The sequence below is a fragment of the Benincasa hispida genome, chromosome 5, assembly GCF_027475165.1.
Source record: "Benincasa hispida cultivar pf3 chromosome 5, pf3_genome.v1.1, whole genome shotgun sequence".
Classification (NCBI taxonomy): Eukaryota; Viridiplantae; Streptophyta; class Magnoliopsida; order Cucurbitales; family Cucurbitaceae; genus Benincasa; species Benincasa hispida.
Genome location: NC_143482.1, coordinates 56,399,363 through 56,424,744, shown reverse-complemented (window position 1 = coordinate 56,424,744; position 25,382 = coordinate 56,399,363). Strand labels below are relative to the sequence as shown.

The 25,382-nt window shown below is 36.2% G+C and overlaps 1 protein-coding gene, 1 long non-coding RNA gene and 1 pseudogene across 3 annotated transcripts; 1 reads left to right on the top strand and 2 right to left on the bottom strand.

The window, feature by feature from the left end:
• Positions 1 to 1,270: 1,270 nt before the first annotated feature.
• Positions 1,271 to 1,730, bottom strand: LOC150036272 (uncharacterized). The gene is made up of 2 exons (XR_016529655.1): positions 1,592 to 1,730; positions 1,271 to 1,505 (listed from the first exon to the last, which is right to left on the bottom strand). It is a non-coding gene; the product is annotated as an uncharacterized LOC150036272 (long non-coding RNA).
• LOC120077838 (chlorophyll a-b binding protein 151, chloroplastic) lies at positions 1,285 to 2,671 on the top strand. The gene is made up of 2 exons (XM_039031904.2): positions 1,285 to 1,484; positions 1,891 to 2,671. Exons 1-2 carry the CDS (start codon positions 1,339 to 1,341, stop codon positions 2,540 to 2,542), a joined length of 798 nt encoding a protein of 265 aa, XP_038887832.1. The 5' UTR covers positions 1,285 to 1,338; the 3' UTR covers positions 2,543 to 2,671.
• A 140-nt stretch (positions 2,672 to 2,811) lies between these two features.
• Positions 2,812 to 5,254, bottom strand: LOC120077836 (pentatricopeptide repeat-containing protein At5g48910 pseudogene; annotated as a pseudogene). The gene has a single exon (XR_016529654.1). The product of XR_016529654.1 is annotated as a pentatricopeptide repeat-containing protein At5g48910 pseudogene (transcript).
• Positions 5,255 to 25,382: the final 20,128 nt, after the last annotated feature.

Genomic DNA, 25,382 nt, shown 5'->3' with positions numbered 1-25,382 from the left:
TTTGACAAGTAAAGACTATCAAGTTATGAAAAACTTGGACCATAATAAATGTCAATAAATGTCAAGAATTTAGATACTCAACACTTAAAATAAATCAAGAACTCCCATATACTTGACGATATCAAGTAAATTACAGCTTGATACTTTTAGCCAATAAAAAAATTTCTCTTATTTTTGACACTGGATTAGTTGACATTTTTAAAAACGTCAAGTAACACTAATACTTGACTATGAAAAAACGTCAAGTAATACAATTTTTGTAGTAGCGTCAAATCACATTTGCATTTTTTCTCACTATGAAAGCTAAAGATTTGTTTAGTTGGCAATCTAGATTTTCTTTTATGTTTTCAGATTCATTAAACTCAACAAATATGTGTTTGGCAAATTTTTTAATAATTGTTCTCGAATTTTGTGACTAAAACAGTACTAATCATTTTCATGTTTTCGTTGTATCCAAATTTTGAAGTTTAAATTTTAAAATACATAATTATATTAAATAACATAAGAACATTTAGAAATACATTATCATATTATAAACTCGATTCATTTTTAAAATTAAAATATATATTCTGCAATGTATTGTAAATTATATAATATTACAAAATAATAATTATCTAAATTTTTTAATATAAAATATGTTCATAAATAAATTAATAATAGTTTATCGTCGACTAATATTTAATGGATAATTGTAACTAATTTTATGATTTATAAATATAATATTAAACGTATTTTAGACCATTGTTTAAATTAAAATCCAATTTTTAAATCTACTACCAAATACATGTATGAAAACATGAAATACAACATTATTTTCTATTTTCAGAATTTTGTAAATCATAAAAATATAAATCAAACAGGCCTTAGATATTTGTTTCTCAATATATAAAACATATTTAAAAGTAATTTTGGAAGAGTTAAAATTACTTATGTATTTACATTACAAAAATATGATAGAATTGTAATTACATGTAACAGAAAGTCTAAAGGTCAGTTGGCCCATTTCAACAGAGTATTGGGCTTTCAAGTCTCATTGGTTCACTCGGCCCATTAAGAGTAGCTGATTTAGTACAACAGAAACTTGTGGCTATGTGGATGACCCCACCAATATCTTGGATGCCACGTGGCTTAACAATAGGCCATAAATAATCTGCATGAAAATCTGGGTTTAAGCAGAAGGACCAATAGGATGCTGCTGACTTGTAGCAATCCTAATCCATTATATCATTCCATCCCCAATATAACCTCCATTTCCACTACTATCATCCTCGTCTAAAACCAGACTTCAGCCCTCTCCTTTGACATTGCATCAAACTTCTAAGAAAGCTTCACACACTTATGGCCACCTCTGCCATCCAACAGTCCGCCTTCACTGGCCAGGCTGCCTTGAAGCAATCCAATGAGCTTGTCCGAAGGGTCGGTGCTGTCGGTGGCGGCCGCTTCACCATGCGGCGGACAGTCAAGAGTGCTCCACAAAGCATATGGTAATGTTCCTTCCATTTTCCCTATAGCAGTTAATTGTGGCTGTTTGTATAGGTCTCTTCTCTGTATCAGGATCAAAGGAAGTTTAGAACTGTTAAAAAATTAGTACCTTGATGGTTTCTTCTGCATTTTCATGCTCTAGGTTGTCTCTTGGACCATTTTTACCTTGTGCAGTAATTGTCTGGTGTTTTCCTGTAGTGGGCATGATGAGTTAAAATAAAAAAGATCAGTTCATTCAGCACAGTCCATTAAAAAGTTGTTTAAACATTTACTGAATCGAATTGTGAGCACATTTAAGTAGGAAGATTCATCCAATTGGGAAGTAAATTTTCATGTATTAGTGATTCTAAGAACACATATTTTAAGTTTCATTTCAAATTGAAATCGCATGTTTTCTTGACATATCAGGTACGGACCAGATCGCCCAAAATACTTGGGACCATTCTCTGAACAAACACCATCTTACCTGACTGGAGAGTTCCCTGGTGACTATGGATGGGACACAGCCGGTCTATCAGCAGATCCCGAGACTTTTGCGAAGAACCGTGAGCTTGAGGTGATCCACTCCCGATGGGCGATGCTTGGTGCATTAGGTTGTGTCTTCCCAGAAATCCTTGCAAAGAATGGCGTCCAGTTTGGTGAATCGGTTTGGTTCAAGGCTGGTTCTCAGATCTTCTCTGAGGGTGGTCTAGATTACCTTGGCAACCCAAACCTCATCCATGCTCAGAGTATCCTTGCAATCTGGGCATGCCAGGTTGTGCTCATGGGCTTTGTTGAAGGTTACCGGGTTGGTGGTGGTCCCCTTGGTGAAGGACTGGACCCAATTTACCCAGGAGGTGCCTTTGACCCACTCGGATTGGCAGATGACCCAGATGCATTTGCTGAGTTGAAGGTGAAGGAACTAAAGAATGGAAGGCTGGCAATGTTCTCCATGTTCGGATTCTTTGTCCAGGCTATCGTCACTGGAAAGGGTCCTATTGAGAATCTCTTTGACCATGTTGCAGATCCTGTTGCCAACAATGCATGGGCTTACGCCACCAACTTCGTCCCCGGAAAATGAAGAAACCTGTAGGAAACAACTCTCTGTTTTACCACACTTAAGCATCTCACTCTTCCTGAAAATCTCATGTTGATGTAATTTCTCTAGTAGAAACTTCCTACAATTAAATTTGTATCATTAAAGTTCAAAGTTCTCTGTGCTTTGTTGTTGTTTTCACATATAGAATTCAGCATGCGTCTCGGCAGATGGCACATACTATTTACAGGTTTCAAAAAATATACAAATTGATTGATCCATAGGAAAGATAAGAGGTTGACGAAGAGTTTCAAAATCACAAGGAAGGATTTTCCTTTGTTTTGTTTGAGACATAAAGAAACTAAAACTATGAAACTTCTATACCAAACTGATAACCTCGTATAGCTTCCAAGAAATATCTACTTGCAATGGTAGAATTTACCTGGAATCATGAGGACAAGGATTAGATGAACACGATGCTAGTTGCTCAAGCAGGAAGAAAAGATTTACCAGCAACTAAGAAGAGATGAAGTCACCAAAAATCTTTACAAGAACAAGATCCACTTTTAAAGTGATGGAATCGACTACCATCTCTGATAATGATCTCACGGTTATAAATATGAGAAACAAGTTTAGTCACAGCATGGCAATCGTTGCAAATACGAAGATTCTTTATGATGCGAATAGGACTTCCATGATTGATATTAAGAAGACCAAAAGCTATAGCCAACCTCTCACTATGGGTTTCAAGTTCTGCTTCTTTCTTATTATCCTCTTCAAGGCATAACAGAACTTGAGTAGTGTCGGGAACATGTCCCGCTGAACTTAATTTCTCTTTCATCTCACACAGTTTGATGTATATCTCTTTGGTTTGAGGATGCGACTTATCTCCCACAATGAATTCATGAACTGAACCTTGATGCTCAATGGAACTGCATCCTGGATCCTTTCTGATTCCTTTTTTCTTCATCATTTCTCTTACTTGACAAACTTTTTCCCACAAGCCAGCTGCGGCATACATGTTCGAAAGAATAACATAACATCCAGTAGTATCCGGTGCTAAATCAATCAGATGATGAGCTGCATATTCCCCCATTCTTATGTTTCCGTGTTTCCTTGAACCACTTAGTAGACTCATCCAAATTACTTTGTTTGCTTTCATGGGCATTCTCTCAATGGTATCCTTTGCCTCTTCAAGATATCCAGCTCGACACAGAACATCGATCAAGCAACCATAGTGTTCGATAGAAGGCTTGATTCCATAATCATCCGTCATCATTTTAAAGTACCGGTGTGCATCTTCTGCAAATCCTGCATGACTGCAAGCATTCAACACTCCAATAAAAGTAATAGCATGAGGCTGCAATCCAGTTCTGCACATTTCATCAAATAGCTCAAGAGTTTGCTCTACCAACCCATGCATTCCCAAGCCTACAATTATAGCCGTCCAATGCCCTAATTTCTTTTCAGGTATAGACTGAAAAACTCCGAGGGCACTCCTAACGCTGCCACACTTGGAGTACATTTCTATCAGCGACGTGCCGAGCACACCCTCTGTTCTGAAACCATTTTTCACTATATAGGAATGAACCCATCTTCCCTTACCAAGACTGACCAATCCTGAAGCTGCAGAGAGAGCTCCGAGGATAGTAACATAATTGGGTGATATATCTTCTCTCAACATGGCCTCCAACAGCTTCAAGGCTTGTGTAAACTGCTTGTTCAGCTCATATCCCGAGATCATTGAATTCCATGTAACGAGGTTTCTCTCTGGCATCTGATCGAATAATTCCCGTGCGGTGTTAAACTCCCCAGCTTTCATGTAGCCATTAATCATAGCATTCCAAGATACAGAATTTCGAGTAGGCATTTGATCAAACACGTCTCTAGCAGCCTCGAGCTTCCCGCTTTTCGAAAGACCATCAACCAGAATAGTCCATGAAATAGAATCTTTCTCTGGCATTTCTTCAATCAACTTCAGTGCCAGTTCAATTTCACCACATCTAGCATATCCATCAATCAAAGAATTCCATGATACTATATCTCTATCTTCCATTCGATCAAACACTTTCCTACACAGCTCAATCTCACCACATTTAGCATACATACTAACTAAACTACTCAAAACAAACTTATCCACACCAAACCCAATTTTCAATACCAACCCATGAATCTGTTTCCCTTCCTGTAGTGCACCCAATCGAGAACAACCCTTTAGGACGCAAGGCAATGTAAAAGAATCAGGCAAGAACTCACAGAGAAATTTGCAGAACAACGCAATGGCATCATTTGAACGTTGGTCCTCGATGTAGCACTTGATGAGCAAATTCCAAGAAACCAAAGTGGGTTTTTGAATCCAGTCGAAAAGGGACTGAGCATATTCGAGATTGTTGATTCTGGGATCTGCATAGAGAGCCAAAAGACGAGAAGATACTGAAGGGTGATTCAAAGAGCCTGCTTTGAGCGAGAGAGCGTGGAGTTGCTTTGCTTCTCGTTCAGTTTCGCAGTTTTGAAGAGGAAAATGAAGGTTGCGAGGGATAAATGGTTGGAGAGAATGTGAAAGTGTAAGAGTTAGCATCAGATTTCGATAGAATCGAACCAGAAATCAAAGAATGGAGTTCGGTTGTGATTTGAGAATACCCAATTGAGATATTGATGAATGAAGTGCTAGATAAGGATCAATGTAAATTAGATTCAACGTTTTATCAAATCCCTTCCAATAATTTGCAGAGCTCTGCTAATCAAGATTCAACTCGCGTTTACGAAGAAAAGAAGACTAAAACAAACAAACGTTTAAAAATGTGAACTTCATGGGGAAATTTATATGGATAATCCAATTTCTGGGTCCAAAATGTCAAACATCCATTTTTTAAAAAATAATGTCAATTGACCCTTTGCTTACGTCATCATGGGATGAGATTACAGAAATTGCCCCTGATAACCGTCTCGCTCTCACTTCTCTAATCTCGCTCTCTCTATCTGTTCATCTTCCATCGTGATGTAATTGTTTGTCACTGTACGATTAATTTGACAATTTTCACGAAATTTTTCTACAACTTAAACACATAGCAAAATGGTGTATTCTTTAAAATTTAAACTTTATTTGAACTGTCATTTTGTTGAACGGAGATTTATTGAACGAGGTTTTCCAGAACGGAGTTTTTCGGAACCAAACGGAGTTTTCAGAACGGGTTTTTCAGAACGGAACATACTTTTCTTAAACTTGGTCTCATTAGTGTTTATAGAAACGTGGTCTCAAAACAGGTACGCAAATAGACATTGTAAAATAGCATAATGAAAGGAGTGTGAGAAAGAGGGACAAAGAGAAAGGTGGAGAGAGCGACATTGAGCGACAGCGAGAGGCACGAGAGCGAGAGCACGTGGGAGCGACAGCGAGAGAGATCCATGTGTATTACTATCTGCTTAATAAAAAATTTTCTATTGCTTTGTAGGATGACACAATGTGTACTAATTCGATACGGAGGTCATTAGGATGAGAACCGAAATTTGTATGTTGGAAGCGAGCTAACAGGAATCGTTGTGCCTATTACCTTGAAGTACGAAGAACTTAAAGCTCAAATTTACAAGATTGAAAATGTAAGTTGCTCAGAGTTTGATGTTGTTATGAGAGTTAAATATAAGCTTGACTTTGAAGCTCCTCCATAGTACATACGGAATGACGGTGATGTTTACTTCCTTCTTTGCCAAGACGATCTTTCTACAGTTCAACTATATGTAACACTAAATCATACCACGACGAAAATGTGAATATGAGTGATGATGGTATAGGTGTAGACAGATAATACGAGGCATCATATGAGCTTAATCGAAAAGAGGGTGATATTCTATTGTCTATGAACACTCAACCATCAATATTATCAATAGACAATGACAGCATTCGTGCAGTAGACTTGGAAAGAGAAACTCAATGTAATAGACTTGTGCCTGGTAATGAGAGATCAGCAGGTTTGAATTTTATGGATTGTGGTCCTTCAGAAGAGCATGATCCTTTCGTGATCGATAATGAAAGATCAGTAGGATTAAATTCTATGGACTGTGGTCCTTCAGAGGTGCATAGACCTGCAGTGACTGTTACTAAGAGATCAGCAAGATTAAATTCTATGTCTTCATGTTGTAGAGGGGAATTGATTATGCCTAACACCTCTTCATCTGAGACAGATGTTGAAATTGGTTAAATTTTTTTGAGTAAGAGTGATTTAAAAATGAGATTGTCTATTTTGTGCATAAACAATAATTTTGAATATAAAGTAAGGAAGTTAACTAAGTCTTTGTTTACTGTTAAATGTATAGAGGATAATTGTAAGTGGAGCCTTCGTGCAGTTAAAATTCCAGGGTGTGACATATTTAAGATCATAAAGTATATGCGGTCGCACACATGTTCTATTGAAATTTTAATCATGACCATAGACAAGCAACAACTACGGTAGTTGATGAACTAATCAAAGACAAGTTTACAGGCATAGGACATGTTTATAAACCTTGTCACATCGTCGAGGATATGAGAAAAGAGTACGGCGTAAACATAAGTTATGATAAGGCGTGGCGTGCAAGGGAAACTACTTATGCTCTAGCCAAGGGTACTTCAGAAGAGTCGTATGCTGTTTTAAATACATATGGTGAAGCGTTAAAGATGGAGAATCTAGGTACAAGGTTTGAAATCGAACTTGAAAATAATGTCCATTTCAAGTACATGTTTATGGCATTAGGACCTTGTATTAGAGGTTTTTCAAGTTGTCGGCCTGAGATAATTGTTGATGGATCGCATCTGAAAGGAAAATACAAAGGGACCATGTTGGTCGGTGTTTCCATGGATGGCAACAACCAAGTTTATCACCAGCATATGCCATAGTGGACAATGAAACTGATCGAGCTTGGAAGTGGTTTATGTCGAACTTGAAGTGTGCCATTGGAGAACCCCCTAACTTGGTGTTTGTATTCGATCGATTGGTATCTATTGACAATGTCATTCGTGCAGTTTTTCCCACAACATTTCATGAATTGTGCACCTACCACTTAGAAAATAATATTCTTTCCAACTTTAAAGATAGCACGATTATTGGGATATTCAAAAATGCAGCCAGGGCATTTCGCATGTCAGATTCCAAGCACACTGGGACCAACTACGTACTTTTCAAAATGGTGCAGTATCGAAATATTTAGAGGATATTGGTCTTGAAAGGTGGGCGCGTGTTTACCAAACAGAACGAAGATACAATAACATGGCGTCCAATAGTGCAGAGTGTTTCAATTCATTGACCAAAGAATATCGACAATTGCCCATAATGTGCTTGTTGGAACACATTCGAGGCCTCATCCAGTCATGGTTTTATGAACGGAGAAATTATTGGGCATCTCGAACGACGTCACACTCGGACTACTGTGAAAACTGATTAGCAATTGAGTGTGACAAAGGCAGACGATATCGAGTTGAGTCGATTGACTGTTATAGGATCCATGTGTGGGACAATCAATTGGACGATATTGTAAACCTCCATACGAAGGAATGCACATGCAAAGAATTTGACTCACTCAGTATCCCATGTTCGCATGTGATTGTGGCTGCGCGAGAACGAAATATCCCCATCCATGGTTTATGCAGTCCATTCTATAGCGTTGACATCCTCATGGCTTCTTATGCAGATCCTGTAAATCCACTTGGACACATATCTGAATAGAAGAGACCTCCGGAATATGTGAAAAAGCATATTGCACCTCCTAGAAGAGTGGTACAGGTCGGGCGACGAAGAGTACAAAGAATACCATCAAGAGGAGAACAACGCGGTAGGTATGGGAACTATGGGCATAATTGGCAAAACTGTAGTGAACTGCTGACGTCTAGGCGACCTATTGATTCTAATACAAATTATTCAAATGTCGGTCGATTGTAATTGTCTATGTGCCACTTGTCTTTGTAATTGTCTATGTGCCACTTGTCTATGTAATTGTCTATGTGCCACTTGTCTATTCACGTATCCTCAAAACTATAACATTCTATGTGTCACTTTAATCCTCAAAATTATAATTTTCTATGTGCCACTTGTCTATTCACATCTCTCTTCAAATGTTAATTAAATTGTTGGCTATTCATGAACCATTCAGGAAACGTCTCGCTCTCGCTAATCTTGCTATCACTTGTAATCGCTTTTAAAATATCTCGCTTATAAGTTTAATTACTAGAGTTTGTCTATTCTTGAATCTCTTCAAATATCTCGCTCTCCCTTTTATAAATGTTATTAAATTATTGGCTATTTGTGAACCATTCTGGAAACGTCTCGCTCTCGCGTATCTCGTTCTCGCCCATCTCGCTCTCCCTTTTATAAGTGTAATTAATGATTATCGTTTACTTCTTCTAAGCGATCGTGTAGCGGAGCCCTGTGATCGTGTAGTAGTTGGTAAGTGATTGTGTTGTAATCTGTAAGCGTAGAAAATTAACCAAACATGTTAAAAATTGAACTCTTATACTTATATAAACAAAATAAATATTTTTGAAAGTTAATTGGCTTAAATTATAATTTTTATGTTTAAAATTTAGAGCCTAAAATAGATTTTTTAAAAAGAAGTTCCGAATCAAAATTGAGTGATTGTAAAAATAAAATAAAATTAGCATTTTTATTTGGATAAAAAAGCTCATCTCACGTATCTCGCTCTCCCTTTTATAAGCGTAATTAATGATTATCATTTACTTCTTTTAAGCAATTGTGTAGCAGAGCCCTGTGATTGTGTAGTAGTTGATAAGCGATCGTGTTGTAATCTGTAAGCGATCGTATTGTAATCTGTAAGCGATCATGTAATAAAGTATAATCGATCGTGTAGGAGTTTGTAAGCGATCGCGAATTACTTTGTAAGCCCATCTCGCGTATCTCGCTCTCCCTTTTATAAGTGTAATTAATGATTATCGTTTACTTCTTCTAAGCGATCGTATAGCGGAGCCCTGTAATCATGCAGTAGTTGGTAAGCGATCATGTTGTAACCTATAAGCGATCGTGTAATAAATTATAAGCGATCGTGTAGGAGTTCGTAAGCGATCACAAAGTATTTTGTAAGCCCATCTCGCGTATCTCGCTCTCGTGTATCTCGCTCTTCCTTTTATAAGTGTAATTAATAATTATCATTTACTTCTTTTAAGCGATCGTGTAGCAGAGCCCTGTGATCGTGTTGTAATCTATAAGTGATTGTGTTGTAATCTGTAAGTGATCGTGTAATAAATTATAAGTGATCGTGTAGGAGTTTGTAAGCGATCGTCTAGTATTTGTTAGCGATCGTGTAAAACTTATAAATGATCATTTAGCATTTGATAAACAATTGTGTAGTGTGCCGCTCATCGTCTACTTCTACTAAGCGATCGTGTAGCAGAGTTAAGTGATAGTATAGATTTTGGTAAGCGATCGTGTAGTAGTTAGTAAGCGATCATGTAGTATCTTGTAAGGGATCGCGGGGTGTTTGTGAGCAATTGTCTATTGTTACTAAGCGAACGTGTAGAGACTATAAACGATCGTCTAGTTTGTTTATTCATGAATCCTTTCAGATGTCTCGCTTATCTCACTCTTCCTTTTATAAGTTTAATTTAACTTGTTGGCTATTCATGAATGAATCTTCTATATTCATGGTAGTTCTACACTAACAATTTAAATAACATGTTAGTAAAATTGCATCAATAATATATACAACATACATAATATACATGTACGTCAATAATATGGAGTGTTCGTCCACAATTGACATGCCAATTGCATCCTATAGTCAGTCATCTTATCCTGAGTTATTACAAATGGGGCACTACCAGTCACTGAATGTTCTAAGAATTTTACAACAAATATTCCATAATCTAACGACCCGTGCTGTGTATTCGTAGAGGTAGGTCGGGATAACTTCCAATGAGACGTTTCAATGTCCGACTTCCAACGTTTCAAGTCACAGTAGTGAAGAAGCGATGGTAGGGTGTAAGTCAACAGTTCAAGGATGTCAGAGTGTGCTTGTCTTACGGTCCGTCTATCAATTAAGGTGTCCAGAAACTCCTTCTCAGCACCAGGCATGACAAAACCCTCTTTGACTTTTGTCTGCATTAAGGAACCCAGTAAGATAGTTAGTATACATTTAACTACCGAATAAACATACTGTGGCTACATAGATTACACTTACATTTTGAGACTAACAAATGTCTCTCTCGAATTCTTTGAATGACACTGAGTGGGAGCACGACTACCATAATATACGAAGAATGGCTACCTTACTCTTTCGAGTGGCAACGTTCCCTGCAATTGATGAAAGGATCTTGTACGTCCACCCCTAAATCCAAACAACTCAAATTTATAATTATGTTAATGTTAAACCAAAGATAAAGTTAAGTTAAGGAACATCTACCTGAAATGCTTGGGAAAATCCACGAAGCGAGTACTTCACAACATAATTTTTATTTCCCCTCACCCTCTCTTGTATGAACCAACCTTGTCGTTAAGTGTGGTCTTCAGGGCGTCGAGTGTCCTCTGCCAAATAATTGTACCCCAATCAAGATTGTTGTAGTAGTCTATGTCTTCAATATCGTCAAATAGAGTACGATCTACAACATTCTTTTACTTGTTTTTACCCATCATTGCAACCTCTATGTAATATACTAGGGTAATTTTTACAGCATCATCGTCATTTTCAAATACCAATTTTTTGTATTCTTCTTCAAGCAAATTCAAGTGGAATGCGTCTGAGGTCGACCGACTACCAAAGTACCTCGTAAAAAGTTCTTGTGAGGACTCCTCACTCCGTCCAACTCGCGTAGGAGACTACCACAAACCAGTGATCAATAAAAAGTCGTCCTTCGAAAATGTGACGACCTTTCCTCTGACAAAGAAACTAATGAGTCCATTCCTGACTTCTTCACTTCCCTCAATAACATATGGTGGATTAGTGGGCTATTGAATACAAGTTCAATGTCTAGAAAGCGACCAAAAACTATTTTCTTGAACATCTCTAACTGCCTTCCAGTAAGCTTTTGCTTTACAATCTTGTTGGCATTCACAACGTGGGCCATGCAAGTTACTTGCCCAGAAACCTATCAACTTCATGAATTTTCAAAGATTTTGACATCTTAAATTACTCCTGTATTGTATGAACATTCAATTTATCAGTTAATAGGTTCGTACTAAAAAATCACTAACAAAACATACTATTAAAGTCTTGCTAATCTCGCTCTCGCTAGCTCTCGCCCATCTCGCTTTCGCTCATCTCACTCTAGCCCATCTCGCTTTCGCTTGAATTGCTCTATCCCATCTCGCTCTCGCAAAACTCGTCCACTACCTTGTCTGACTCTAACTATATCTTCTTTGTCCTCAACCAATGCAAAACACATCGAAACCCAAAATAAAAAACAGACGTGACCGATTAAACCCCGAAACCAGTTATGAACGTGACAACCAATCAAACGAAACCAACCCAAACAGATGCAACACAACATGGAAGACAAAAATTAAATTCACTAACCCAGTAGAAAACTTCGATTACGACAGTAGAGAACTTCGATTACGGCAGTAGATGGACGATGGTTTTGTCGAGCGAGGTTGAATGACACTTGCACGATAATTTTAAGCAGAGTGGGACAACCGTTGAGTTTGAGCACACTTGTATAGACTAGAGGGGCATTTTTGTAATCTCATCCCGTGATGACGTAAGCAGAGGGTTGATTGACATTATTTTTTAAAAATGTGTCATTTGACATTTTGGACCCAAAAATTGGGTCATCCATACAAATTTCCCTTCATGCAAGACATATCCTACTTATCACTTTGTCTAGCAAGTTAATCCACTCAAAATTCTACATAATTTCTACATTGCCCAATTTGTATAGTTTTACTTATTTTATAATTTTAGTTTATTATTATATCATGTTATACTTTATATTTATTTATTATATTTAAGTATATATTATTATATTATATTCTCCATATTCATTATGCTCCTCAATTTCACTGCACGTTATCAACACGAGCTCTTGTTGCTTCCATCGCTGAAGGTAGGTCGGTTTTTTCTCTTTATTATAATTAGTAAATTAAATGTTATTTTGCATATTTAGTACATATTAATTTTCTATTATAAATACAATATTTTGTGATAGTGTTGTCATGACAATCTGTACAAAATTTGAATTTGTAGTCCTTGACATTAATGACAATAATTATTTGTCATGGTCGTTCGATGTCGAAATTCACCTGGATGTTATGAACTTGGGAGAAACAATTAAAGAAGAAAATACAACATCTAGTCAAGAAAAAGAAAATTCACCTGGATGTTATGAACTTGGGAGTATCTTACAATAAAAAATCTCCGTATCTTGTGGAAAAATTTGAAAGAAAGGTATGATCATAAAAAACAGTTATTCTTCCTAAAGTTCGTTACGAGTGGATGCATTTAAGGCTATAAGATTTTAAGTCAGTAAGTGATTACAATTCCGCATTATTTAAAATCAGTTCAATAATGTTGTCATGCAGAGAGAAAATTACTGATGTTGATATGTTAGAAAAGACATTTTCTACATTTCATGTCTCAAATATGCTCCTGCAGCAGCAATATCAAGAAAAATGTTTTAAACAATATTCTAAACTAATTTCATGTCTTCTCATGGCCGAACAAATTAACGAGTTATTGATGAAGAACCATGAATCTCGACTAACTGGAACAATATTAGTCCCTGAAGTGAATGTTATGAATGTTAACAATCGTGGTCGAGGTCGAGGTCGTGATCGTGGCAGAGGAAGAAATTATTATTATTTTCATGGTAGTCGTTCTAATCATTCAAATTTCAAAAGAACCACACAAAAGAATTATCACAAAGGAAAAACTCTACAAAAGAGTATTGAAAATAAATGCTTCAATGTAGAATGTATGGGCATTGGTCATGTAGGAACTTGTGAAGGCCCTGAGCGGAAACATGAATCGTCCCAAATTTTTTATTTTCATAGAACATAAATTACAGAAAGATGATTATGCTGTTGGGGTTTGTGCCCTAAAGTCTCGTGTCCTGTAGTTTGTAAACAACTTTGTACGAACACTTGTGATATATAATATAAATGATATTTACTTCACTACTTGACTTTGCACATTTAGATATATTTTTTTTTAATTTTACCACAAACCAATAAACTTAATATCCCTGGTTGTCTTTATGTAACTTAAGCATGTATGTAGTGAAATACAAGTGGATCATGTCTTAAGTGACAATAAAAATAGTCTGTAGTATATGGATATAGGAGGGAAACCTTATCCTGGTAACACTACGAACGCGGTCCGGTTTGTGGAATTGTTACAAATGTTGTGACTTATCACAGAAGGTCTGATCCTAATCATTCGTTTAGGGGCGTCCTATACAAAGAGTTTGTATAAGACTTGACCTCGAAGTGTTAATGTCTTGTCATATAACACCGTTCATGACTGAGACTTTACTTCATTAGGATGACCATAGGTATCATGACCTCAATCCTGAGTGAGTTGGGAACTCCTGCCATTAAGGGCGGTCCTTTGATTTGCATGGGTACGAGTGGCTATAACGCCGACTCAAACCTACCATTTTGGGGATTCGTCTGATTTGGGAGTTGGGAACTCAGCTTCACAAGATGGAGTTTACTCCTTCCCTAAAGTAGGGGTAAGTAGATAGATTGCTCTCTTAAGGGCTGATCCCGAAACTTGAACGATATTGCGCCACGCATCTTCTCATGGCTGGAGAGGTGTTCACAAAGAGTTGGACTATGTTTTAATGTTCATTAGAGGGATCAGTGGTACTTAAGAAGGAAGATGTAAGTACAGGGGCAAAAAATTAAATTGGCTTGCTGTAATTATGAGCATCTGTGAAGAGTCATCGTATTGATGATTGGTTATATCCAATGGACATAAAAATATATCTATGGCAAGAAGAGTTCAACTGTCAGTCTTTAGTGGAATGTCTGGCAGTTAACGGATGGTAGATATCGTGACTAAAGAGTTTAGTCAGCTATTCACGTACCATTGGTGCTTTGAGCCATAGGTCTATAAGGTCCCTAGTAGCTTGGATACAAGTTAAGAATCAGTTTTTGGGTCAGTTTGAAATGTTCAAATTGACAAGAGGGAGTTCGATTATATGTGATATAATTGAACGAGTTAATTAAATATGATATAATTAACTTTATGTATGAGACACATTAATTTGGAGGAAATTAGATATAAATATGATTTATATCTTGTAGAGGAAAATATTATAATTAATATATGATATTAATTTATATGTTATGAATATGATAAGATCACTTTCATTGAATGGGTATAAGGGAAATGGGACAGCGTCTCTTCTGTTCAAAATAATGGATGAGTGCATTATAAATAGCTGACGGTGTGCAGGAGTTATAGGTACAGACGTTGTGTTAAAGAGAGTGTCATCGTTTAGAAAATCAATGCCTATACGATAGTGCCTGCACGATCGCTTACATATACGATATTACTAAGCGATCGCTTACCGATTACACCTTCGCGCACTATTTTCTAAACGATCATTACCTTTTTCCTAAGCGATCGTTTAGCTCCCGGTATTTACTAAATGATTGTATAGACGATCACTTAGCTTTTCCTACGCGGTCATTTGGACGACCGCTCACCCTTTTCCTACGCCATCGTTTGGATGATTGCTTACCTTTTCCTACACGATCATTTAGACGATCGCTTACTTTTTTCTACACGATCGTATACTTCACCTAAATGATCAAGCATCTTGTCTATGCGATAGACGATCTCATCTCCCACTTAATTGTTGTGTACGGTCTCTCTTACTCCTTCCCTCTACCAAATCCGAACAAAGCCCACACTTTGGATTCTCACTCCAAGAATACTGAGGGCTTTAAGTGGTGTTGTCTTCTCCGTTTCCTTCTATCCGAGTGGTGATTATTCGAGGTAGACAGTTGGGTTTTTAGACTCATTGTGAAGAAGAAATCTTCATCTAGTACGATCTCTTGATCTCTTTAGCATTATGAATGCATATTTGTATGTTGAATGTATACATGGTAATCCTGTCACAATGAATTGGAAAGATCTGCTTCCGCTCGTAGGTACTCTTGAATAAGAGTTCCTTCATATGCAAAAAACACAAAAATTACAGCGTGCAAAATAAAATTAAAGAAAGAGGAAGAATATGGTTTGAGAAACCCTTACTTTTGAAGAACAAACTTCTTTAAGAAAATTCCTTTCTCCGGATTGTTACAAACAGAACATGATCAATCTCCAAATGGTCACCACGACGAAAATTTTCTCTATATTCTCTAGGATGAAAATCCAAAGAGTTATGTGGGCTTTTTGGAATTTTGGGAGAGAGAGAGATTGATATTTGAGAGGGAAAGGAGTTTGGGAGAAAAACACAAAGAACCCCAATTGTTTTCTTAATTCTTTTGTTAAAAAGATCAAGCAAAAAAATCGGTGTCCCTAACTCCCTATCATGTATGAAAAAGAGAGAAAAGAGGGGGAGAGAGTTACAACTCTAATAATTAAATTCAAATTTTAATATTAAATAAATATAATAAAATATAAGATATATTTATATAATAACTACTTTATCATATAATATATACATTAAACTATATGTTATATTGCATATAATACATAACCTATAGTTTTTATATTGTATCAAATACAATATATCCTATAATTTTTAATTCTCTCATTAATACATGATATTTAATATAAATCCCATTTATATTAAAATTAATTATATGAATCCAATTCACATAATTAATATTTGAATCAAATTCAAATATTTATATCCTTTCAAATAAATTTTATATTATAATGTATCAAATACATTATAGTAATTATATCATATATAATTAAATTAAATTAATTATATCACATATAATTAATTACCTCAATTAATTTGAACAATTCAAATTAATTCAAAATTGATTCTCAATTAATCCCTGTTGAGCTACAAAGGGGACCTTATGGACCTGTAGCTCAAAGCTCCAATGGTACTTGAATAATTAATTAAACTCCTTTAATTAAATTATTCAACATCCATTAACTATCAGACACTCCATTAAAGACCATAGTTGTACTATTCACACTACAAATATATTTCTGTGTCCATTGAATATAACCAGTCAACATCGCGATGACCCTTAACAAATTGCTCGTAAGTACAGCTAGACCAAAATTACCTTTTGCCCCTATAGTTACATCTAATTCCTTAAGTACCACTGATCCCTCTAATGAACAATAAATCATAGTCCAACTATGACCAAACTTCTCTCGAGACAGGAGAGAGTGTGGCGCCACATTGTTCAAGCCCCAGAATCAGCACTTAAAAGAGTAATTTATCTACTTTCCCGGACATTGGAAAAAGAGTGAATTCCGTCTTGTGTAGCTGTGTTCCCAACTCCTCAATCAAATGAATCTACAAAATGTTAGGCTTATTGAGTCGGCGATCTGGCTACTCTCACCTATACAAATCAAATGATCGTTTTCATAGACAGGAGTTCACAACTCACTCAGAATTTAGGTCATGTCACCTATGGTCATCCTGGTGAAATGTAAGTCTCTACTATGAATGACGTTATATAATGAGACTAGTCATTTCGTGGTTTGGTCTTATACATTCCTTTATATAGAATACCTCCATCATATGTCTCCACATGAATGATCGGGAACAGATCCTTTGTAGCACTTTATAACAATTGTAACATCTACAAAGTGGGTTGTATTCGTAGTGTCACCAAGATAAGATATCCAACCTTATTCATCTACTACATACCATTTAGGTTATCACTTAAACATGATCCACATGTATGTCTCTACATACATATTTAAGCTACAGATGATAACTTTGGATGTTGGTTTATTGGTTTATGGGTTTAATGCTGCTAAATGTCAAATAAAATATCTCATATTTTATCAAATAAATAAAATATTTGTACAATAAAATTACAAACTACAGGACCTTACGAGATTTAGGGCATCAACCCCAACAAGTCACCTACCTATCGTACATCAAGCCTTCCTGAAGGAAAAAGAAAAAAATATGGAAGCAAATTTTACATACCAGAATAATAACATATTTGACCCATCCCATATGACAAATTTGGATGTGGCAGACTTCTTTGAATCTCCCAAAGAGAAGATTAGCATAGCTGATGGAACTTTAAGTGTTTCTTTTGATTTTAAGAATATCTAGAATTAATGTTGTTGTTGTTTTTTTTTTTTTAAATCTATCTTCATATTTTTTAAGTAACTTTTGTATATTTTAAGTGTTGTTTTTCTTATTGTAATTAGTTTCTTTTAATAAAGAAACATGGATCATTTTCATATGTTGGGTGATTAAAAAATGAGCAAAGAACATCTATGTCTAGCAGATAGTGAAACTACACATGCAATACTTACAAATAAAAAATACTTTTCCCAATTGACAATGCTGAAAGAAAAAGTAAATACAATATCATGTTCTGCAAACTTGATCGAATATTTTGGATAATATATATATATATATACTATCTCTACTATCTCAAAAACATATATTGAAAAAGTTGTCTGCTTTATCTTCTGGATTGTATTATACTCATATACGAGTAATTGAAACATATGCAACAATGAACCTGAAGTTCATGAATCCAGATATATTTGCTATTTGGCATGATAGATTGGGTCATCCAGAGTCTATAATAATGAGAATAATTATTGAGAATTCAAATGGACACCCATTGAAGATCCAGAAGATTCTTCAATCTAATGAATTATCATGTGATGCTTGCTCTCAAGAAAAATCAATAATTAGACCATCACCAGCTCAAGCGGGAATTGAATCATCTGCATTTTTAGAACGAATTCATGGTGATATATGTGGACCTATTAACCCATCAAGTGGATCATTTAGATATTTTATGGTATTAATAGATGCATCTAGTAGATGGTCGCATGTGTGCTTATTATCATGTTGAAATCTTGCATTTGCAAGATTACTTGCTCAAGTGATTAAGTTAAGAGCACAATTTCCTGATTATACAATTAAGACTATTCTTCTTGATAATGTTGATAAATTTTACATCCCAGACTTTTGATAATTATTGTATGTCAATTGGGATAAGTGTTGAACATCCTATAACTCATGTTCATACACAAAATAGTTTAGCAGAATCATTTATAAAACGTTTTCAATTAATTGCAAAACCATTACTTATGAGAGCTAAGTTTCCTTCATTTGTATGGAGACATGCTATTTTACATACAGCGTCACTTGTACGCATTAGGCCAGTAACTTATCATAAGTACTCGCCATTACAATTAGTTTATGGTCATGAGCTAAATATTTTCCATCTGAGAATTTTTGGATGTGTAGTATATGTTCCAATTGCTCCACCGCAGCACACTAAGATGGATCTGTTGGCTTTTTGGTTCTTAATCTCAAATTAATTAATTTTAATTATTTAATTAATCAATGTTTTGATGACTCAATTTTTAATTACTGAAAATCTTAGTGTTTTAATATGTCCATAGCGTAGAGCTCGGAACAATGATTCCAACTCCTCTTGAATCACTCAAATCGGAGCGATATGACCGAAACAAGTCTATAGAGAAAATACTGTGGTGGATGACGTGGCATAACCAGACCATTGATTTTTGATTAAGAGATTAACATATGATGGACTTTTGATTTTTGGATTGATTTAAAATTAAAAAAAATTGAAATTAAAAAGAAATTTAAAAGGAAAATAAATTTAATATTATTTTATGTTTGTGTCTAACGGCTAGTTTTTTATACATGGTATGTTTTTTATTTTTGGATTGACTTTAAAGAGAATGAATTTAAAAAGAAAATTAATTAAAAGGAAAATGAATTTAATATTATTTTATGTTTGTGTCTAACGGCTTGTTTTTTACACATGGTATGTTTTTTTTTGGATTAATTTTAAAAAGAAAAGGAATTTAATATTATATTTTTTTTGTATCTAACGACTAGTTTAGTTTAAAATCTCCACCATTGATTTTTTTTTTTCAAAATTTAATAGTCCAAATTAATTGTGGTTTCTAAAAATTTTTTCATCTCTATATAAACCATCTTCCTCTCCAAATTTTAAACCAATAAATTTTACATTTCATAATCCTCCAAAACTCAAAAGTTCCATTGTTGCTCTCTCTAAATTCCTATTTTTTTTTTCATCTTATTCTTGAGAGAGTGTTATTGTATTGTGAGGATAAATTTGTTGAGTGCTTAAACTTGTAAATCCAATCTAGTGAGAGTTGTAACATTTGTAACGGTTTGATCCTAAACTGTGGAAATGATCGGGTTTGTTCTTGAACCTGTAAAAGAAGCGGTGCTGTAACGGTTGGGCTCTAATCTGTGGAAAGAGTCAGAAAGATTTTATTCAAATTCCCAAGAGACACTTAGGGATTGGAGTAGGTCGAGTTTGACGGAACCACTATAAAAATTACGGTGTCTTCTTCTCTAACTCTTTCCTTTTTATTTTTGCAATTAATTTAAGCAATTTATTGTATGTTTTAGTTTGTTCTTCTTTATTTGTTAAAATTTGATAGAATTAAATTATCACATTTTTTGTCATCTTATTTGTTGCATAATTTGAATTTTTCTTATTATTTATAAACAGTGTATTAATTAGTTTAATTGGGTTAATTTAGAAAAAAAATTAATTAATTAAACCCTATTCACCCCCCTCTAGGGTTATCATATCGATCCAATAGGATCCTCAAAAGAGGTTAGGAATATACATGGATATGATTTCTTATCAGCTATTAAATATCTTGAACCCCTAAGGAGTGATGATTTATTACACGAATTGCTGATTTATTACACGATTTTCTGATTGTCATTTTAATGAGACAAATTGGTTGGAGTTGATGCCCTAAAGTCTCGTGTCCTGTAGTTTGTAAACAGTATACGAACACTTGTATTGTTAATATATGATATTTACCTCACATTTTGTATTTTGCTCGGTTATTTGTTTTGTTTGCTTTACCACAAACCAATAAACATAAAATCCCTGGTTATCTGTATGTGACTCAAGTATATATGTGGTGACATACAAGTGGATCATGTCTTGAGTGATAACCAAAATGGTCTGTAGTATATGGATATAGGAGGAAAACCTTATCCTGGTAACGCTATGAACGTGGCCCGCTTTGTGGAATGGTCACAAGTGTTGTGACTTGTCACAGATGGTCTGATCCTGATCATTCGTGTTAGGGACATGTAAGGGGGGCATCCTATACAAAGAGTTTGTATAAGACCTGACCACGAAGTGTTAACGTCTCGTTATATAACACCGTTCATGATAGAGAATTCACTTCACTAGGATGACCATAGGTAACATGACCTCAATCCTGAGTGAGTTGGGAACTTCTGCCATGAGGGCAGTCCTTTTATTTGTATAGGTGCAGTGGTCAGGTCGCCGATTCAAACCTACCATTTTGGTGATTCGTCTGATTTGGGAGCTGGGAACTCAACTACACAAGATGAAATTCACTCCTTCCCCGAGGCAAGGGTAAATAGATAGATGGCTTCTTTAAGGGCTGATTTCGGGGCTTGAACGATGTGGTGTCACACACCTTCTCTTGGTCCGAGAGGTGTTCACACATAGTTGGACTATGTTGTATTGTTCATTAGAGGAATCAGTTGTACTTAAGAAGTGAGATGTAACTACAGGGGCAAAACGATAAATTGGCCTAGCTGTACTTACGAGCATCTGTGAAGGGTCATCGTACTCATGATTGGTTATATCCGATGGACACAGAAATACATCCTTGGTAAGAAGAGTTTAGTCAGCTATTCACGTACCATTGAAGCTTCGAGTTACAAGTCCATTAGGTCACTTGGGTATCTCGGATAAAGTCAAGAACCAGTGTTTGGGTTAATTTGAAATGTTCAAATTGACAAGAGGAAGTTCAATTATATATGATATAATTGGACTGGTTAATTATATATGATATAATTGGCTAAATGTATGAGATACATTAATTTTGAAGAAATTAGATATAAATATGATTTATATCAAGTAGAGGAGAAAATACTATAGTAGATATGTGATATCAAACTATAGGATATAAATATAATATGATTATATTTATTAATTAAATTAATTGATTAATTATTTGATAACTAACTAATTTGTCCACGTTCGAACGTGAGAAGTGGGCTGCATTGGTTATGGTAATCAGCGGATTAAAAATGAAAATCGTTTTCATTTTTCAGATCGAGCATTCAAATTTTTGAGCGCCCAAAAAGATTCATGAAAGCGATCGCGAGAGCCTATACGATAGAAGCTCGTCCGTCTAAACGATCGTCTACCACACGTTTTTCTCAAAACGATCGTATACATTTTTCCTAAATGGTCATTCAGCTTTTCTTACACGATCGTGTAGCTCTACTATACGATAGCACAGTGTTATCTCCCACTTGCTTGTCGTCTGCACGACGCGTTGTCCTCCGTCCTCTACCAAACTCACCAAAGCCCACTCTTTAGGTTTTCACTCCGAGGATACCTGGGTTTCACTAGTGGTGGTTTCGTCCCCGCTGCAGTGTTCGTGTTTATACTGATCGTGATATTGCAATCGACATATAGCCGTGTATTGGTAGAACCGTTGGAGGGTTTCCGTTGCTTAGGGTTCAGACGTTCGAAGAGAGTCTTCAACTGGTATGAACCCTTTCCCTGTTATTTATTGTATTCTGAGCATGTCCAAAATTAGGTTTAATGTGCATAACTGAATGTGTTGAATTTATGTCTTTCGTGTTTCAGTCATTGTGAAATCGGAGCGATTTGAACCCACTCATGGAACTCTCGGTATGAGATCCTTCAATTGGTATTAAAGCCAGGTTTCTGATACTCTGATTTCATCTGTTGCAACGAAATGAAATATATATTCATGGTGGGTGCATTTCTACATTGTTTTATTTGTGAAATCTGCTGTGGATATGCCGGATTAATGGATGTTTTCGGGATGAATAGCCTCGATTTGTTTAAATCCTTTTACATTTGCGGTTGTTTGTAAAGGCCCCTACGTTTTTGGGCATTAATAATCGTTATCGACTCTGTATTCAAAATTTGTTTGAAGTTTTGAGTCGTTCATCGAAGTTCTAGGCAAAGGTTGTGGCTCTTCGAGGAAGGAAACGATCTATGGTTGATCGCATCGTGCAGAAGAAGTTCTATGCAATCGCTGTCCATCGCATCGTAAAGATGAAGGAGTATGCAATCGTGGTTGAACGCATCGGTTAAACGATGGAATATGCGATCAAGAGTTGGTCGTATCGGGTTGACGATCGGGACGTAACGCTGAGTATCATTTCATGCTCGCGCGCTAGACGATCGTTTAGGCCAGCAAGCTTCATTGCTTAGTAACTGAATAAACGATCACTTAGCATCGCAAGGTAAATCATTTACCAAGTTGCACGCATTGGTTAGACGATGAGACGCTCGCGTATCATTTAAAGTGTGCTAGACGATCGTTTAGGTCAGCAAGCTTCATCGCTTAGTAACTGACTAAACGATCGCTTAGTAACTCAAGGTAAATCGTTTACTTATCGTCGTGCTATAGATCGCATGGACGATCAGGCTTCTGATGACATGTAGAAATGCATGTCATCTTAGGCCTTTTACTTAGAATTATGAAGGTTGTTAAGCAGAATGTGCGGCCATTGTGCTAGGCATTCACGAGAAAGTGAGTTTGCGTCGATCAGCATGATGAATCTCGACTAACCCGTTATTGTGCATTATTATGTGTTCAATGTTCTATTTTTGTAGCTAAAATAGGAAGTGGAAGCAAATGTGGAAACTGGACCATCAGACGACCGCATGCAGAGAAACTCTCCATTGCAAAGGCGAACACGTTGATCAACGCATGGATGTTGCGGTAACCAGCCGTATGCGTCCATTGCATGAGAGTTGCGCTCGTCAAGCAATTGCGAACATCGTGTAGAGTTGTGGTATTAAGCGAATGAGGTCATTGAATGATTGCAGCTATGCGATAATGCATACTAATGGGATCAACGCAAGGTTGGTGGAATGAACACATCAACGCATCTACCTTGAGAAAATCAAAAGTTGATGTTGACATTTCACCTACCACGCCGTTAGTGGCAGAGGTTCAGAAAAGGAATAACGTGTCGAATGTCAGACTCAGAGCAGTCCATTAATTCTATTGGCGACCTAATCTCTATAAATAGAAGCCGATGAGCAAAAATTCAAGTAATCCAGGGTTTTCGCCCAAGGTTGAATTCAAGATTTTCGCCTGAGGTTTGCCTAGGGCGGATCCTTGTGATCCAGAAAAAATGCGTTAGAGGACGCTTAAGAGTTCTTCACCTCCTTCATCTATTCCGAGTGACGACCGGAGTGTCACACCCCATACCAGATTATCCTCCTAACCTGGATGGAATGGTGAATGCAGCATTACCAACCCTTTTACTGGCACTTACTGCCTATCTTACCTGTTAAATCTTGCTCAAACCATGAATACATACATAATAACTCAGAACTTAACACATTTACATTTACAGGGTTTCGCAGCATTGTTTACATAGATAATACAACCTAGTGAGCCCCATCAAGAATACTAGTCACTAGACAGACACATGTGTACTAACTAATACAGGTCCTCAATTACGCTACCTTCAACCTATGTCTTGAATGGAAGAGCGACAGCAGAATAGTCTTTTGGGAACTGACTGCTACCTGGAAGAAAACATTTGAAAACGTGAGCTAGAAGCCCAGTGAGTGACTTGATAAAACGTAAATCTCATGCTTAAGCTGAAAGCTTGAAAACATAATATTGGGACTTAAAATATACCAAGCAAACGTGTACATAAATCATTTAAACTAATGTATCTGAAACCTGAATCTTAGTTGAGAATGAACATTCACAGCTCTAATTCCCAACGTCAAGCCAAGGCCAGATGAGACCTCTACTTATCCTGTTCACATTAAACTGTTGCTAGAAGAGATCCCTACGTTGATCTCTTTAAATATATCGATGGCATCTCAAGCAACATCCTTAAAACATAAACACTGATAACAACTCTTAAACATCAATAATCATCATTATTCCCTAGTTGAGAACGAGCATACAATGCTCTAGCTCCCAGCGTCTATTATCGGCCAAAAGACCCATACCTCGGCCTCTCACCCAGACCTACTTACATACACATGAAGTTTACTATGTACTGTCAACACCTTAGGTACATTTATTCAGATACCTTCCCTACCTTCAGTATCCCTATCCATTATGTTTAGAAATACCAATGCATGTACTATGGTAACCTGAGGTATTTAAAACATAGTACGTCAAGCTTCATTCAATCTTAGCTTTAAACCTAACACATGTTTCAAACTTTGTGAAATAAATTGGCTTAAAACATATTGAACTAGCATGTAAAACCACTAGCATGCATTAGACATGGAAAACATACTTGGAAAACTCATACATTAGTAAACATCATGTGTTGATAAACATTCATAAGTATTAGAAATTTCAAACTATCCTTCTAGCCTAGAAGAATATACGACTGCCTTTATCCTTAGTTGAGAGTGAACTACTAGTTCTAACCCTCAACATCAACCTTAGTCGGGGAGAACCCCTTTTGCTCAATTCCTCGACGTTGTATTTCCTACGTGTACGTGGTTATAACTGAGTACCGTCGTACCTTATGTACCTGACTAGAATACCTTCTCATTGTCCTTCAGTATCCTTAAGTACTTCTGCTCAGATACCTTCTCAAACATTCTTCAGTATCGAGCTGCTAAGATACCTTCTCAAATGTCCTTCGGTATCAAATTGGTCCAATACCTTCTCGAATGTCCTTCGGTACCAAGTTGGTCAGATACCTTCTCAAATGTCCTTGGCATCTGGTTGGGCATCCACCTTCTCAAAT